This window comes from Taudactylus pleione, unplaced genomic scaffold, assembly GCF_031769625.1.
Source record: "Taudactylus pleione unplaced genomic scaffold, aTauple2 ptg000259l, whole genome shotgun sequence".
In the NCBI taxonomy this organism is placed as follows: domain Eukaryota; kingdom Metazoa; phylum Chordata; class Amphibia; order Anura; family Myobatrachidae; genus Taudactylus; species Taudactylus pleione.
The window spans coordinates 2,802,979-2,821,784 of record NW_028284661.1 but is presented as its reverse complement, the minus strand read 5'-3'; the positions used below and the strand labels follow the sequence as shown (position 1 = coordinate 2,821,784).

The following is an 18,806-nucleotide window of genomic DNA, read 5'->3' as shown; positions in this document are numbered from 1 at the left end:
ATAAAAGGAAATCTGTCAGGTACCCTGGAAAGTTACAGGGAGTTACCCATGGGGTACTAGTACCCCAGGTTGGGAACCGCTATACTAAGGGAAGCGATTGCAATAATACAGTGGTCTTTTGGAAATATACATAATTGATAGTAAAGCCTAATCTTGTGAGAAACCCACCAAGGACTGCGCTGAGAGCAGTGAATAGTTGCATAACCATTTTCCTTAACTTCAGATTAAACTGAATGATATTTTTTTTTTTTTACCATTGTATGTGCAATATTTTTACAAGCCAGCATTAAAGCTGTATTTCAAAATGTGCAGGCGATCGCTACGGTAAGCGCTTTTGGTTTAGTCTGGTGAATACATCACAAGTCCCTATAAACCACTTAAACACAGCATGCTGTGACAGAAGTTTAGGACCATTGCTTTACAGGCCACCAGTAAAAAAAATGCATACAATTAAGTAATGTTTTCTTAATATTTTCTTACATATTAAATAATTACTTTAAACTTGGCAAGTAAGGACAAGAAATATTAAAGTATATTACTTCTTAATAGATGGTCAAAAACATCTACATCCAAGTCTGCTGGTGTTTTCTGCCTCTGAGCTACGAGTTGACAAAAACTTTGAGCAGCTTTCACAATGTGTGGCTTCCCGTCTTCTGGCGATAACACCTTTAGCACAGGCAAATGGCGGAAATCTGTAGACATAGAACACAGGTTTAAAAACTGAAACTCAAAGCTTCTAGGAGCCTCGATGCTTACACCATGGTCTCATGTAGCTGCTGGGTCTGCAAATATCAGCTTGTACAAGTAAGCAAAGTGATTTTTGTTTTTTTAGGTTTATAAAATTGTTAGGCGCAACAATCTTTATTAAATGAAGTATTACAGTGACAAGGAGATATTGGGTTATTATGTAAAAAATAGTAGACCGCACACTGAATTAGTGACACTGTATATCAGCCTATACCACAACAGTATACTAGCATCATTATACCACTGTCTCCACATGCCATCCTGCACACTCAAGCTTGTTTTACCATAATATACATCTGTTCCCAGGACAGGATATTGCCTACCATTAGCTCAGCTCCCACCCAATATACTAAATTAATATAAATCACACAAAATATTAAGCTTTCCAAAACTTCTAACATGCACACACATATTTAGTGACCTAGAAAACCTTCCTAGCCACAAAATGAGGACACTTTGGGCTGGATTCAATTAGCCGCAGGTACGCACTTTTCGCACAATAAGGCGTATCGTGCAATCCTATTGCCGATGTTTTCGCATATGTGAAAGCTCCATAGTCAAAGACCGACGAACTGTTTTCACCAGCAGGTGAAAACTTGTGCAAAATCCCCATTTTTGGCTAAAAATGTGGGGACTTTGTTCAGAACCCTTTGGACACCCCCCCCCTAATGACTAATTAGGCCAAAAACAGTTATTGAACTTAATTCCTTCTAATAATGACATGTAATTTTTGGGGTAAAAATTTTAAAAGTGTTGGAAATTGGTTTGAAAAGTAGTGGTATTTTGGGGGGCTGTATGGATGGGACAGGTGTTTTTAGGATTGCAGGTGGCTGCAGCAGGTGTATTTTTAAAATGTTTTAAAAGTGCACTTTTAAGACAAAAATATACTAGCACACCCAATTTAAATGCAGCTATTTTTAAATATTGCTTTTTATTATTTTCCCACACTTATACAAATATGCATATAACAGTCATTTAACAAAATTTACAAAAACTCAAAATACTTTTATTAGGTCCACTAATACACTTCTATATTGATATCCAATGTCAGTTAGGCTGTTTAAGGGGTACATGCTGATTTCCCTAAAATGTGCTGTACTTTTTTCACTGGCTTCACCATGCGCAGTTTGTGCACGAATGAGTTTTTGCGTCTTTTATAATCGGATATGGCGAAAAATGGGAGCGCACATAGGCAATACGCGAAAATATCGTACCAAAACATGCGAATTGTGCAAAAACTTCTCCAATGTTAAGTTTTCGCATCTAATTAAATTCCCCCTTAATCTAGTGAATTTTACACCAGTGAGCACAGCAAACTATTTTAAATACACAAATGTCATTCTTTACACTGACTATGCTTATAGATGGATAAATAGATAGAAAGATAACAAAATTGCTGAATCATATACAGTGTATGCAGAGAAGACTGTACGTGGCTATGCTGGGTGATGGATCTTCAGCTATGATTGTTAAGTCAGGTCTTGTGACATAGCACTTCACATCACATGATTGATACAGTAATCTTTCCAGCATGCAGTATATTTAGTCCTTCCTCGTTTCATGTGGTATTTCTTATAACTGAAATACAGGGGACTATTTATCAAGCTTTTTTTCCCCCCATAAAACTATGTAGAAGCTGTAGTTTCTGCATAATTTTACGTATTGCACCCATGTACTAATCACACAATGCAGGAGATTTCACATAAATCTCTGGCAGAGTGCTAATCAGCACTCCATATCGCAAACCCCATTATAATGATTTTAGACTATGATCTAAAGGTGCGTATCCACTTAGCGTCTGTGAAACGACTGCACGATTATGACATTGTAATAGTGCAGTAGTTTCACAGTCTGATGTGCCTACACTGAACGTTCAGTCTAGGCACATCAATCATCCCCGTACATGCTGAACCTGACGTTATCGTCAGGTTGACCAGCATATACGGGAGATGATAGATGTCAAAAACAACCAGCTGGTAGTTTTTCACATTAAACTGCCCGATTTGTGCCTGATTTTCAAAAGATTGAACGATAAAGGCGTCGTTATCGCTCAATCGCCTGGTAAATTTAGGTAGTGGATACACACCATAATCCTTACGTACCAAGTTTGCTCAGATGGTGTAAACCGCTTTAAGCCTATGAAAACTTGACAGCGGAAACTGGCATGTGCGCATTCGCTGTGTCAGCTTATCTCGGGAGAAAACTTTCAGAAATGTGAAAGACCTACAAAATGCCAGTGATATAACTTGCTGGGACATCGGTTATTACAACCGCTGTACCTGCGAGTTTCCCGCAATACATAGCGGGGATCTCCGCGAAACAAATCCTTAATAATCAAGGCAGGTTCATGATTTACATTTAGGCCCCATAAATACAGTCTGTGTAATGGTTACTCCAAAAGGCAGAGGACTTTAAAAATGTTAATAATGAAAAATGTTAAAGTATTTTCATGCAACATCTTTCATTTTGGATGAATATATACCTTAATATACCAATTTAAAATTGTGGATCTCATCATATTCCACAATACTGCATGAATGTGGAATGAAAATAGGGGTCAGTGAGAAACTTTGCAACAGAACCACCTTTCATTTTTAAACAAACACTACACTGCCAAATTACCTTACCTTTATCTGTTTTGTCAGTGCTGCCGTTTGCATATTCAAGTGGATACTTTGAACACTCATCCCCTAACAATTCCTTCTGCTGTTTAAAAACTTCATCCATAAGTCTGGAAGAATTTTGTTTGAAGATCCCTTAAAGGACAAAAAAATAAAACAAATCACATTATTCTTGTGCTGTGTGTACATGTCCACATGTTTTGTTTGCTATCAAACACAGAGGAGAGATGCAGTCAGAACACCTTCAGACCAACATGAAAACTTTAAATAACATGGTTATGAGAGAAACTGTTGGCACTTAGGAGAAGGTGATAAGAAATGCACAGCTCCTATAATGCAGTGGTTCTTAAACTCGATTCTCAGGACCCCAAACACCTCACATTTTCCAGGTCACCCAGCAGGTGCACAGGTGTATTCATTACTCTGACATATTTTAAAAGTTTCCCAGGTGGAGCTAATTCTTTCACTTGCGATTCTGTGATGAGACCTGGAAAACATGACCTATTTGGGGACTGAGTTTAAGAACCTGTGCTCTAATACATGCATATCAAGTATAATATCATGCTCATACCAGTTACACAATTATCAAAATCTAAACTTGCATGCCTTGTCACTCCCACAATTAAGGAACTTACATGACCATTTGCTTCCTATTCACCATTTTTCATTAAAATCACTGAAGCAGTGAACATCTTAAAAAAATAAGTTATGGTATAGCATAAATTTGTTAACTCTTTCTTTGAGGTCCATAGGAATTACCTTGGGGTATGTAAGTGGAGTGATCCAGGGACCAAACAGTTAGAAGCTTTAGCTCCCAGAATGCACTGGGTCCTTCTCCATATATACCCCTCCCCTGGCTACAGGCACTTAGGTCCGTATTCAATTGCCGGAGAAAAGTCGCGGACTTTTCGCATGCCGGAGATTTCGCCGTCAGTAAAAGTATTGCGCTTGGCACCACGATTCGCCCTACTAAATTGTAAAGGAAGCGAGCACACATCCCAGCAAAACTGAAATCGGTGAAAAGTCCTGTCAGATTTGGGGAAACCAGCCTGACACCCCCCAAAAGATGCACTGTCATATGGATACCCCCAAATAGCCCTGCTGAAAGGTATTTGGGGTGCTTAAATGCTCTCAATTGGTGCCATTTAGGATTTTTGCACAAGTGGTGAAGAATAGCATTTAGCAGGTTTTTTATGGGGAAAAATAAGTAGTCCCAGCAAAATTAGGGTACATGAAAATAGGTGCAAGCATGGTTAAGTATTGCTAAAAAGTGCGTTTAAAAAAAACCGCAAAACGCACCTTCAGCAAGCACCTGCAATCAAAAAGCAGCTTGGGCATACTTGGGGGAGCCCCTGGAGTCGATTACTAGTTTTTAAGTGTCCCCTAACTTAGTTTTTTTTTTCACCCCCAAAACGAAAGTACTTTTTTGGGGTGATCTAAAGTATTTTTTAAACTTTTTTTTTTTTTACACAGTTTACCTTTGGGGGACTGTCCCAAGGCTGCAGGGGTGTTGCCGCAACTTTGCACCCCAAACCCCCAATTCTGCACTTTTTCTGCCTCCTTTCAGAGGCGAAACTTGTGAGCTGGTTACAAGGCGCAGACTTTTCGCACCGGCGAAAACTTTGAAATTGAATACAGGGAAAAGTTCTCGCCTGGCGCAATGACGTCACCGGCGAGAACTTTACGCTGAGAACGGCTTTTCGCCGGCACTTAAATACGGCCCTTAGTTTGTTGCCAAGCCCAAGGCAGGAGAAGGAAAGAGGAGAATTGTACATCAGAAACACTCTAAGAAGAGGGAAACATTGAAATACAAAAGAAAAAAAAATAAATAAACAGATTACCCAATAACAAGAAAAAGTTAACAAAAAGGTATGTTATACTATAACTATTTTCTTCTTCGGTTTCCATAGGGTCCACAGGAATTACCTTGGGGATGTCCCAAAGCAGTTCCCTTATGGGTGGAGACGCTCCTGTTTGGGCGTCGGATTCTCCTTTCTGCTAAAGGAAGCATCCTGAGAGACAAATGTATCAAATGTGTAAAATTTGAGGAAAGTGTGGACGGAAGACCACGTGGCTGCCTTACACAATTGTTCAGCAGAGGCACCACGACGAAATGCCCACGATGGTCCCACAGATCGAGTAGAATGTGCTGTCATTGTGTTTGGAACAGAAAGATCAGCTTGTGTGTAAGCGTGAGAAATTGTCATTCGAAGCCATCTAGCCAGAGTCTGTTAGCTGGCCAGCCCTGCTTATGACAACCATACAACACAAACATTTTAAAAAAAAAATCGTAATGGAGTTGGTGCGATCCACTTAAGATACGTAGGACCCACACCACATCCAGAGAAGCTTCACCTACTGAGAAGTCTGAAGGCTGGTACCACAATTTCTTAATTTACATGAAAACAGGACACTACCTTAGGAAGGTAACCCGCCCTGGTACGAAGAACAGCTCTATCCTGATGAAAAATCAAAAGGGAGAGCGACAAGAAAGGGCTGCCAAATCAGAGACCCTGCAGGCAGAGGAGATAGCAAGAAGAAAAATCATCTTTGCTGTCAACCACCTAAGGTCTATTAATTTCAGGGGTTCAAATGGGGGAGCCTGGAGAGCCCTGAGAACCAAAGACAAATCCCACGGAGCTACCAGAGGGACAAAGGGAGGCTGAACCCTAAGAACACCCTGAAAAAATATGTCCTAACATCAGGCAGCGGGGTGATCATTCGCTGAAACCAAACAAGAGTGCAGATACCTGAACTCTCAGGGGGGCCAGTCAGAGACCCAGGTCTAACCCAGCCTGAAGAAAAGCAAGCACTCGCGAGAGCCTAAAAACTTCAGGTGCATATATTCTATGCCTAAACCATTGAAAATACGAGTGCCAAACCCTGTAATAGATACGGGCAGAGGAGGGCTTCTGTGCTCTAAGCATCGTCTGAATTATACTAGTAGTAAAACCCTTGGCTCTTAAGATGGAAGATTGAAGAGCCACGCCATCAAAGACAGACGGGGAAGATCCGGATGCAGGCAGGGACCCTGTGTTAACAGTCCGGCCTTAGAGGAAGAGGCCATGGAGTGTCTATGGAGAGAGACTGAAGGTCGGTGAACCAATGGCATCTGGGCCAAGTATTACTGCTCCACCCTCCTGCTTGATTTTCCTGATGACCCTTGGGAGGAGGGAGATCAGAGGAAAAAGATACACTAGCTTGAAGTCCCACTTCACTGCTAGAGTGTCCACAAAATCATCTGAGGGATCCCTGGTTCTGGACCCGTACCTGGGGACCTTGTGGTTGTGGCCTGAGGCTAGGAGGTCTACCTCTGGTAGTCCCCATTTGTCCAGTAGGATCTGAAAGACATCAGGATGAAGAGCCCATTCCCCGGCGTGTATATCCTGCTGATTTAGGAAGTCTGCTTCCCAGTTGAGGACTCCTGGTATGAATACTGCAGAGATTGCAGAAGATGACATTCTACCCAGACCAGAAAGTTTGTCACTTCCGCCACAGCTGCCAGACTTTGCGTGCCTCCCTGACGGTTGAAGTAGGCTACTGCGGTCGCATTGTCAAACTGTATCTGGACAGGAATGCCCCTCAGTATATCCCGTGCCTGAGCAAGTGCTCTAAACACTGCACGAAGTTCCAGGATGTTTATGGATAAGTGACCTTCCTTGGTCATCCATTTTCCCTGAAAGGTGTGACTACCCGTCACTGTGCGCCATCCGCAGAGGCGGGCATCGGTAGTGAGGAGCACTCAATCTTGAATTCAGAAGGGCCGACCCCTGTTCAGATGAAACGTCTGCAACCACCATGAGAGGGAAAGCTGAATCTCTGGGGAAAGACGGATCTGTGATTTTATTAACTGGTACTCCCCGTTCCACCGGCAGAGGATCAGGTGTTGCAGTAGTCTGGAGTGGAGCTGAGCATATTCCACCATGTCGAAGGTGGACATCATGGACCCCAGAAACTGCATCGCTGAGTAGATAGACAGTCTGATTGTGGAGAAATCTGTGAACCCGCAATTGAAGGGCCACAATCTGAGATATCCTTTGTGCCAGAGAATCCAGGAGTGCACCATCTTCTGTACTGGAGAAAGCGATTACTTTTTCCAATTTATTATCCAGCAGTGTCTGTGTAGGCAGTTAATAGTCAGTCTGAGATGATGCTGCAATACCTTTGGAGACTCTGCCAATATCAGGTCGTCGTCAAAGTATGGCAGTATTCTGACTCCATGACGCCTGAGGTAGGCCATCATTACTGCCATTATCTTGGTAAAGTCCCGCGGGGCTGTTGACAAACCAAAGGGCAGCGCCTGAAATTGGAAATATTGCTGCAGAACCGCAGAAACCTTTGGTGGGAAGGTGTAATTGGCATATACAGATAGTGTTCACTCTAGCTCCGGCGGCAGGCAGGGCGCTGGAGCCAGAGAGGGCACCTTTCCGAGCTCCCGAAAAGGGGGCGTGTCTATAAGACACCCCCTTTTCCTCACACTTGGGGGCGTGCCCGGCACTTACGGAGGCGCCGGGCAGCCCCCAAGCGCTGCAGACAAGAGAGAATAGATGCCGGGCGCATGCGCCTGGCGTCTATTCTCCGGCGATGACTGGGTCACCGCACATTTCTCCACCCGAGGGACACTGCGACCTGCGGGTGAAGACGGCACCCGCAGGCTGCGAGGGCAGGGCGTTTTTTGCCCTCCTTCTGGAGGGCAGGGTGCTTTTTGCCCTCCAGGAGGGCAGGGCGCCGCGCCCCGCTAAAACAGCCTAGCGGGAACGCTATACAGATAGGCATCCTGAATGTCCAAGAACACCATAAAATCCCCCGATTCCATTGCCAGAATTGACTGAAGAGTTTCCATATGGAACTTGAGCAGCCGAATATATTTGTTGAGACCTTTCAAATTCAGAATAGGCAGGTGGGACCCATTGGGCAAAAATAGATTGGAATAATAACCCTTTCTTTGTTGATCCAATGGGACCGGGATTATTACCCCTGAATCCAGCAGGAAATTAATAGCCTGCTGGAAGTCTAAGGCCTTTTCAGACTCCGAGGGAGGAGTTGTGCAAAAAACTTTTGTGGGGGACTTTTCCAGAAAGGGCGTACCCTCGAGAGAACACCCGGACTCAGGCATCTGTTGTGTGATGCCAGGTATTAGAAAACTGAAGAAGTCGACCTCCCACCCTGGGATTCCCCAGGGGGAGGCCCGCCCCATCAGAGGGTTTATCTTCTGACTAGGAAGCCGGACGGCTATTTTCCCAAGATCTCTTAGATTGCAGTCTCTTACGAGAACTGGGTTGTCTAAAGGAAGACTGACCTTTCGCTTTTCCTTGCGGGCGAAAAGCTCGAAATGACAACTGCCTAGGTCATGGGGTAGTCATTGAAGGCAGACCAGCCTCCTTGGAAACAGCCAAAGCAGCTACAATCTTATCCAATTCTGTGCAAAACAGAAAGCCTCCAGTAAATGGCAGGGACTCCCAAGGCTTTTTGGACCCTGCATCTGCTTTCCAGTCCTTTAACCATAGGGCTCTGCGAGCAACAACTGAGGCAGCTGATTCCTTAGAAGCCAGAATACCGGCATCTTATGCCACCTCTCCCAGATAGGAGGCTGCCTCCTTGATATAGGAGATGATCGTCAGCTGCTCTCTGGAAGCCTCTAGAAGAGTGTTTTCCAGTGTCCCTGTTCAATTTTCAATGGCCGTAGATACCCACGCCGTGGCCATGGCCGGGCGGTTAACAGCTCCTGACAAGAGAAAAAAATGCCTTCAGACAGGCTTCAAGTCTATCTGTGGAATCCTTAAGGAAGGATGCAGATGGTATGGGCAAAGTGGCGCTCTTAACCAGATGTGACACATGAACATCCAGAGTCGGCAAAACTTCCCACCTAGCGCATTCATTAGGTGGGAGGAGGTATAAAGATGCAACCTTCTTTGTAACATGGAATAGTCTATCCGGAGAACTCCATGCTTCCCCCATAAGTTCAGAGAGTTGCTCAGATTTAGAAAACTCAGCCTTTACGACCCTCTGGCGCTTGAACACTGGAGCCTTCCTAGGTTCTGGCTATTCACTATGTTTAAAATAGTTCTGACAGCCCTAAACAAAGAGGGAACATTCACTGTTGCCAGATGGTCCGCCTCTGCTGAGAGAGGCCCTGTACTTCTTCAAATTCATCTGAAGATGCATCAGAATCTGCAGGCTGGACGGACTCATAGGAAAAAGCTGACCACCTTCTGGTTTTAGGCACTACTGGCCTGCCTGCTTGCAGCATTTGCTAAAATGCAGCAGGGGACGGAGCCATACACTGACTTGAGTGGGCATAAACATCCATCCAGGATAGATGCATAAACAGTTGTTTGTAGCTGCTGAGGGTACCCCATAGTAGGGGCTGGCATGGGTGTAGATAAACTGTTCACAACCTGTGCCATAATCTGAGAAAAAGAAGCCCAAGGGGGTTCCTGCCCAGGAGCTGGTAGGCTGGACTGATGTGGTGACTCCTTATGACAGCGACCACATAATCCATCCTGTATGAAATCCTGAGGGGACAAGGCCGCCTATCAGGCCATACATGAAACCACCACAGGAGCTTTAACCTCCTGCTTCTCTTTATCTTTGGACATAACAAAACAATACATGTTATGCAAAGCAATGCAATACAATACAATATAATGTGACAGTGTTCACCTCCAAAATAACCCACACACCTGTAGCAGAGGGTTATGAGCAGAAACCTCAGTATAACACACAGCAGAACTTACATAACTCACATACAATGCAAAGATATATATATATATATATCACACACACACACACACACACACACACACACACACACACAATAGGCTCTTAGTCAACTACGAACAGCCCACAAGCTTAGTAGGATATTGAGCTCTATATAACCTGGCCACCTAAGGAGAGGTATACAGGGAGACTGCCCAAACCTCCTGAGATTCGCAGCTATAGTAAAGCACCTGTAAGTGGTCTCTGGGCGTCTCATGACAGAGAAGAGCAACCCAGACGCGGGAAACCTCGTCTCTAGAGCAGTGTCTGGGCTGGAGGAGGGGTCGTCGGGGAGAGCCTACCTCCCCTAGGCTGTATGGATCCACCAGGCGCACTGGATTTACATGGCCGCCGCCTTTTACTGCTCCCGGCGCCAGAATTTTATGCCCCGGTGGTCTAGTGGGGAGGCAGTCGCCCCTGGTTCCTCACAACAGCAGCATTCGGCAGGTCCTCACTGCCAGGGGTACGGACTGCCACGTGGTTCCCAGCCAGCTGGGAAACACCTTACCTGTCTCCAGCTGCAATCCCAGGGCCCAGCGTTTATCAACTCCACTGGCACCTGCTGAAATCACCAGTTCCCTCACTGGTGTTGTGTCGCCGGCGGGGTAGATGGAGCAGTAGCACGGGCGTCCATCAGCATGCCTAGTGCTGCTTACTCATAAAAAAAACCCCAAAAACAAAAGCTTGGTACTGCTGAAGCAGTCCCTTGTCTACAAGGTGCACTAGTCCTGCGCACCAAATGAAAAACCGAGTGCCTGTAGCCAGGGAACAGGTATATATGGAGGAGGACCCAGTGCATCCTGGGAACTAAAGCTTGTAACTGTTTGGTGCCTGGATCACTACAACCACATACCCTAAGGTAATTCCTGTGGACCCTATGGAACCTGAAGAAGAAAGTCTCACTAGTGCCCTCTTCCCAGCACCAGTGCAGTTACCTGAAGACTTGAATGACCATGAAGCAAAGCTCCCAACATTGATTTATCACATTACACCTCTGCGTAATCGCTGATCCCTCTGCCTATTACCTTCATCACTTCCTCTCATTCCAGCTCCAAAACTTCATTGATGCTGCCCTTAATTGCTGAATTGTAGTATTATGCCTTCCGCATCACATGCCAACTGTCCTGTCTTTGCTATTATATCTTTGTATTCCTTTAGCTATTGTTTTCATGTGTTTTGTGTATTGCCCTTTACTGCATACATGTATTATTGACTGCATTCTAGTACTGCACGTTTTGCAGCAATTAAAAAGTGATGATAGCCATTTAAATAATGTTGACCATAGATTGAACAGAACGTACATGACTGTAAAACAAGCACCTGTATATCTGTCTGTATGTTAGGTATATGCTCTGGTCTAGACATTGGTAAGATGAACTGCCAAATTCATGAGCAGATCAGACCAGAAAAAGCAAGTTTATATCTTAAGCTGGGTACACAATATATGATGTATCGTTCAGATGCAGATCAGAATGATGGATCGGGTGCACACACTACACGATGTAACCATACATCGCGCCATCGTACACAGCATGCGCGATGTATTGTTACACTGCATCATTGTTGTGGTGTGTACCCAGCTTTAGAAAAAGGCATGCTATATATGACAGATGAGAGAAAGTCTACACGTTTAACTGCAATGGCAACTTTACTCCTGGGATTTGTCCAGTATAATACCATTTTCTCACAACCCAAAGATTTTTTTTTTCATATCAGTTTCACAATGAAGGAAAATATAACAGCTGTGTAATTGCATAATCACTAGTTCATATTTAAGAGTGTATGTTGCAATCACACAAACATGAGACACTATGCACCCACAGCCAACATGAAAATGTGTGCCAGACTATCATTCTGATACCAGACTTGTGAACTTGAGAAAAGTTCTGTAGTGTTCCCTCTAGCCTCAATATCGAGCGGGGAGCTGATCATGAAAGAGGGCATATCTGCGTGTGCCTAGTCCAAATAGGATGTGTGGCCTCATGGCATGAGGGGCGCATTTAGCCGTTTTGGGCGGCTAAACTGTCTAAAGCTGGGTACACTATGCAATGTGTACCGGACAATATATAGGCCTGAAGAGCACATATCGTATCGTGTGTACACATTTGAGCTAGGTAATGGAGGTAACGATTCAATCGTCTCAGTGTGTAACCAGCTTAATTGTGCGCAACAAGCAAGATAATTAATGAGCGGCCACAAACAATTGAATTACAACATTAGGCGCCCATTACCGTGACTTAATAAACTAATAAATCTCCCCCCAAAACGGCACACAGTGAATTAAGCATTACACTTAAAAGAAAAACGTATTAAAACATTTTCATTTGCAATCCGCTTGGCTTTGCTAGCACAGCCCTGGAGTCCTTTCTGCAAAGCTGCACATTAACTTAAATGCATTAGATAATATTTTAATACATACAACATTACTTCAACTTTTAAATACAACACCAGGACTTGGCTATGCCATGTTCCAACATCATACAATGGACAGCCTTATGCTGGCCACACAGTTGATTGGTTGGAATGAAAATCTGGTAAGGTATGAAAGAAGATGACAATCAGCAATTTGCTACCAAACGCCGGAAAATGGACAAAAACTGTTTGAACAAATTGTTCAGATCAAACACTTAACCTTGTCTGATGACCATTTTCAGGTTTCTGGCATCTAGGAGCAAATTTCTGGTCATCATTTACTCCCATACGTTACCAGATTTTCATTCTGCGGAGCATGCTTCAACAAAATAAAATCAAAACAATTTTTTTTACATATTTATATAGCGCCTAGGTCATTATAATAATGGCACCGTGGCACAAGGGATTAATCCCTCAATCACACAGCTGTCATCTTGGCCACATGGGTTGGGTGCCCACCACATTGCCTTTTGACTGAAAACAAATATTTGGTGTACCAGCATTATTATGGAAAGCTGCAGAAGTCATTGCCGGCTGTAAAAGAATACTTTCTGCAAAATTTGTTTTCATTCAGATTACACCATATCACCACCACACACAGCAAGGCAATCACATTATGGTGCCAATAAATTCCGAACAACAAATTTTGTGGTTTAAGATGGGCATCCACTACACAATTTTCTGCCATATCTGTCCAATCTGTCTGGTTGGAATGAAAACCTGGTAATGTATGCAAATTACAGTCGATCATATGGTTTTAAACACTGAAACATTTCAGATTTCATTGGCTTAGTTCAGAGTTCCAAACTATTTTTATAAATCTAGTTGAAAAATGTAACCAATTTGAACAGTCACGTCAGATAAATTAATAGTTTGTGTGATGCTAAAGCTGCCCATACACTAGACCAGTGGTTCTCAAACTCAGTCCCCAGGATCCCACACAGGTCACGTTTTGCAGGTAACATAGCAGGTGCACAGGTGTATTCATTACTCACTGACACATTTTAAAAGATCCACAGGTGGAGATAATTTCAACTGTGATTCTGTGAGGAGACCTGGAAAACATGCAGTTTGGGGTCCTGAGGACAGAGTTTGAGAACCTGTGCACTAGACCAACTTTCATCAAACCATCCAACTACTTGGCTGGTAGGAATGAAATCTGGTAAGGTATGGGAGCAAATGATAATGGTCGTTCAGAAAAGTTGGTTAAATGTTTGATTTAAACAACAGTTTTTGTCCATTTTCCAGGGGTTGGGAGCAAATTGCTGATCATTTTCTTCCATACCAGATTTTAATTCCAACCAACCAAATAGTTGGATGCAAGTTGGTCTAGTGCAGGGGTAGCCAAACCTCAGTCCTCGAGAGCTACCAACAGTTCACTTTTTCCAGATCACCCAGCAGGTGCACAGGTGTATTCATTACTCACTAACACATTTGAAAAGATCCACAGGTGAAGCTAATTATGTCACTTGTGATTCTGTGAGGAGACCTGGAAAATATGCACTGTTGGTAAGCTCACGAGGACCAGGGTTGGCTACCCCCGGTCTAGTGTACGGCCAGCTTTAGTGGCTAGCAAAAACAAGCTCCTAGATCAGGGGCGAACTATATACAGCCCACAGGCTGAATGAGGCCCATGAGGCAATTGTGACCAGTCAACTGCCTCCCACCTCCTTGCAATGTGCAGGTTGTCCGCACGCATTCCAAGCACCTAATAGCGCAACAGAGGGAATGGCCCCAAAACTTGTTTGAGACGCGAGCACTCCCCCCATCACACACAGATGGATGATTTGGAAATATGCTGATGCTGACAATACCTAGCCAAGCTAACAGTGCAGCTCTACAGCAGGTAAGTAGCCTATGACATGTAGTATAGTATGGTCTACCCTGATATACTACACTATATTTTCCTTTACATCCTCCTGAGGTAGCAAGTAAAGTCCTGGTTTTGGCCACCAAAACTGCTGTTTTAGCACGCTACCCAGGACTTTAGATGGGTTTAGCAGCTTTACACAGCTAAACCCAGTATATTTGGGCGCAACATTTGCAAAAAGGCATGGGTTCCCAAAACAGTTGAATATCGCAACCCGATCTCCCAACACTTTATCCCCGTTTATTTACAAAGACGGCGAAAAGTCTTTGAAATTGAATACGGGAATGAAAATATGCGAACATGACGTCATTAGCTATAATTTATCGCCAATTTCGACTATTCACAGGCAAATTGAATACTGCCCATAGTCCCCATACTTGTCTAAGCATTTGTTCCAACGGTACTTTAAGGCATCTATCCCGCCATAGAAATCAGTTTTTAACTGCCTGAAGCCAGGACATGAATGCTTGCTGAACTTCACCGTCTGTTGCGAATCGCCTTCCACCCAAGTGCTTCAATGGTCCAGAGAAATGGTAATCACTCAGTGCCAGCTCATAGATGTAGAGAGGATGGTCCATTACCTACCAACGGCAGCGCCGTAACAAGTCAACTGGACGTGCTTGCCCCAGGTCGCTGCTAATCTTCAACGCCTGCCCTGTCGTTATCAAAGGCAGTGCACAAAACCGGTTTCTGTGACATGACATTGCATCTCGACAAGTTGGCCTATGAATTTCAACTGCTGATGTGCCATTTAAATGCATTACTCGGATCACACTATAGTGTTCACGGCAGGGCCGGAGAGGGGCAGGGTACCTGGCGTGAAAACAGGCAGCGCATGTATCCAGAAAAGGGGAGTGGTCATTGGAAAAGGGGGCACGTATAGTGTTCCCGCAGAGTTGTGGGGAAGGCGTGTCCTTGTGACACTTCCCAAATTCGTCAAACTTGCAGAGGTGCTGGACTTCTCCCAAGCTTTCCCGTCACGGTGATGGCGTCTGTTCACCCAGCGGTGATGGGTCACCGCAACTTATTCCACCCGGGGAAGGCGCAGGGCAGGGCTCTTTGTACTCCTAAAATCAGACTGGGTGCAGAGCCCCTCTAAAACAGCACAAACAATGATTTCCTTAAGACTTTCTCCCTTTTCATCACTGCAGGGGGCTTGCCCTGCAGTCACAGAGATGCTGGGCAGCCCCAATGCTCTTCATACAGAGTGAAAAGATGCCACACGCATTCACATGGCATTTGTTCATCAGATGGTGACTGTTTCACTAACTTCTACCGACCACAGGACATTGCTGCCCGCAGGTGGAGACTGCAACCGACACATCCGGCAGGCCGTTTCAGCAAGGCGCCACCATAATGGCAGGGCACATCTTACAGTTTTAAAATCTTGCAGTGCGAGGCGCCCTGCTAAAACAACCTAGCGGGAACACTTACACTAAGCACCTCAACGTTTGACCATGTTCAGCAGCCTATTCGGGGACTTCTTAGTGAACGCCAATGTTAGTGCATTTATTTGGGGGGGGGGGGGGGGGGAGGAGGAGGAGGTCAGGCTGGTTTACAGCACTTTCCGCCTGTTGAGGTTTCGCTGGGTCCCGTCTTTGCGTCCTTTGGAATTGAAGACGGCGAATAGCGGGACGCGCACGAAAAGTTTCCGCACCCAAAACAGGCGATGTAGGCGAAGTGGCATGTGAAAAAGTATCGCAGGTGCAAAACTAATTGAATACGGGCCTAAGGCCCGTAATTCAATTTGAGGCGAAAAGTCCGGATAAGCGATATTTTTTCGCCAATGAAGTCATTTTCGCCTGTTTTGCTTTTAACTCATATTCAATTTGAAAGACTTTCCACCTAGGCGGAAAGTCAATGCAATGTACTAGGCGAAAAAGATTCGCCTATGAATAGCAGGTGGGAAAAAAAAGTGCAGAATTGGGTTTTTGGGGTGCAACATTGCGGGAACCTCCGTGCAGCCTTCAGACAGTCCCCCAAAGGTAAACTGTCCAAAAAATTAATAAAAAAAAAAAAACTTAGACACCCCAAAAAATTACTTTGAAAAAGGGAAAAAAAAATAAAAAAAATTGGGGTACAAAGTTGAAAGCTAGCTAACTTGACTCTGGGAGGGGGGGGGGAAAAGTATGCCCCAAGTATATTTTGGATTGCAGGTGCTTGCGTCAGGTGGGTTTTTCACGATTTTTTCAACTTCACTTTAGCAACTTTTAAATATGCTAACCCCCATTTTCAAGTACCCCAAATTTGCTGGGATAAGTTATTTTCTGGAATAAATACTCCTGAATACTATCCTGCACCACTTACAAAAAAACGCTATTTAGCAGCTATTGAGCCAATTTAAACACACAAATACCTTCAGTAAGCCAAATCAGGGGGTACCATAGTGAACCCCCATGTCAGAGCATCTTTTGGGGGGTGTCAGGCTGATTTCCCCAATTCTGACAGTACTTTCCGCCTGTTCAAGTTTCCCCGGGTCCGGTTTTCGCGTACTTTCAAATTGAATATGGGGTAAAGCTGGCACACGCGCGATACTTTTCAGCCTGCAAAACAGGCGAAAAGTCCGGGCCGCAAAAATCACGACTCGGCTCAAATTGAATACGGCATGCAGGTTACAATGACTAAACAGCAATTTTTTTTATTTTTTTTTAATTAGTTCCACAGACCGTAGAGCTGCTATCCTGACACCGCATTCAGTACCATAAACCTATTGTTTATATTTCCTCTCTAGACAAGTGTTAAAGTGTCTACACACTTGGCAATGTGGTCATGATGTGCCCGATTTCCCCTTGAACTCTCCCCAGGAGCTCCCCGGCAGTCGTTGGCACGATTTGGTGTGAAAAACTGTCCAATGTGACAAACGATCTGTTGTGCCTCCTAACTATTCTAGTGCATCGTGACGGAGATTGTCAGATCTGCCCTACAGCACGGCAGATCTGAAGATGCGATGTACGACCTGCGGGGATGAGCAATGCGATCGCGAGTGGAAACTCACGATTTGGGCATATTTTACACGATTTGTCGTCATGATTTGTCGCAATCGGGCAAATCATGGAAAAAATAAAAAATCGCCAAGTGTGTAGGCACCTAAAATCTGTGTGCGTCTCCCCTAATTATTGCCAGCATCCAGGTCATCCCTTAAACTTCCAGCCCCTTGCTGGAAAGGTAACAACAATTAATACCAAAGATGACAGGGTAACTCATTTAAGGATTTCATCACATGCACTGATATATACACCACAGGTTGGGGGTGGGAGAGGGAGCTACCAAATTAACTACACAGCAAACACTTCAAACAGCAACACAACACGTTAGTGAGTATGAGCTGATTGGAATGAATGGGCTCCATTCCATAGCCGGTCCTATCACTGTAGTATGCAGCCGGTAGGGACATACACACACAGGGAACACAGTACAGGGCACGGACAGACGACATAGGGAGACACGATAACCATATGCTGCCCCCCCGGGTACCTTGCTGGTCATAGACGCTGACATAGGAGATGCCCAGGGCCATGCACCACACCACCAGACTGGCCACGTCCGTGTAGCTCTCCTGCTCTTCGCCGATGAGGAGCCCCAGATGTATGGGCAGCTTGCCGAGCTTGGCTCGGTCTCTCCGGTGATGAGCGGTGAAGTCGCGGTGCAGGTAGGTGCAGTCACAGCGCTGCCGTAGGGAGGTGCTGTCCGAAGACTCCGGGCACTCGCAGCGTCCGGTCACATCCCAGCGGCGGCGGAGGAATTTGCAGTCTCCTTGCGGTCCCCGCTCGTGGAAGCCGGTGTCACCCGTCACAAGCAGCGCGCCCGCTGCCCGCCACAGCCGCCAGTGCCAGAGCCGGAGCCACGAGAGCAGCGCGCGCTGCACACCGAGCAGCACGTGCAGGAGGCGCCAGGCCAACGCGTACAGCACGGACATGTCCGCCGCTCACTGACACCGGCACCTCAGCCCCGCCGCTCCTAGCATCCCACTGCTGCCTGCCATACACTGTGTGTGACTCCGGCACACATCACATCCGCGGCCCGGATTGGCCAGACTATCATGTGATCTCACTTCCGCAGGAAAGAAGCGAAGTGATGTGGCCAGCGCAGGTTGGAGCCGGAATCTGAGAGAGATTTATGGAAGCAACAAGACAGGATGTAACAGGAGTGACGTGTCCGGGAAAGTGACAGCGACATCTTGCTGTCACAGCCAGGAGTTATCTACATAACACAGAGAAGATGTAATGCACTAAGGAGGATATTCAGTTAGACGCAGGGCCGGCCCGAGCCTAATTTTATTGGTAAGCGGGTATAGATTTTGGCGCCCCCCTGTTGAATAAATGCCTCATATTTCGGTGTGTGAAATATCGGGAGTACATGTAATAATGGAACAATGACAAAATGATAATCTGTAGATC

At 45.1% G+C, this 18,806-nt stretch overlaps 1 protein-coding gene across 1 annotated transcript in view; it reads right to left on the bottom strand.

Moving 5' to 3' along the window:
• Positions 1-18,520, bottom strand: part of NUS1 (NUS1 dehydrodolichyl diphosphate synthase subunit) — a 32,097-nt gene extending 13,577 nt beyond the window's left edge. Inside the window, exons 1-3 of the mRNA XM_088480973.1 lie at positions 17,884-18,520; positions 3,375-3,503; positions 540-692 (exon numbers count right to left, since the gene is read on the bottom strand). Coding sequence (XP_088337099.1) covers positions 540-692; positions 3,375-3,503; positions 17,884-18,325 — 724 coding nt within the window. The 5' untranslated portion in view covers positions 18,326-18,520. The remainder of the gene's footprint in view (positions 1-539; positions 693-3,374; positions 3,504-17,883) is intronic.
• Between the last annotated feature and the right edge of the window lie 286 nt (positions 18,521-18,806).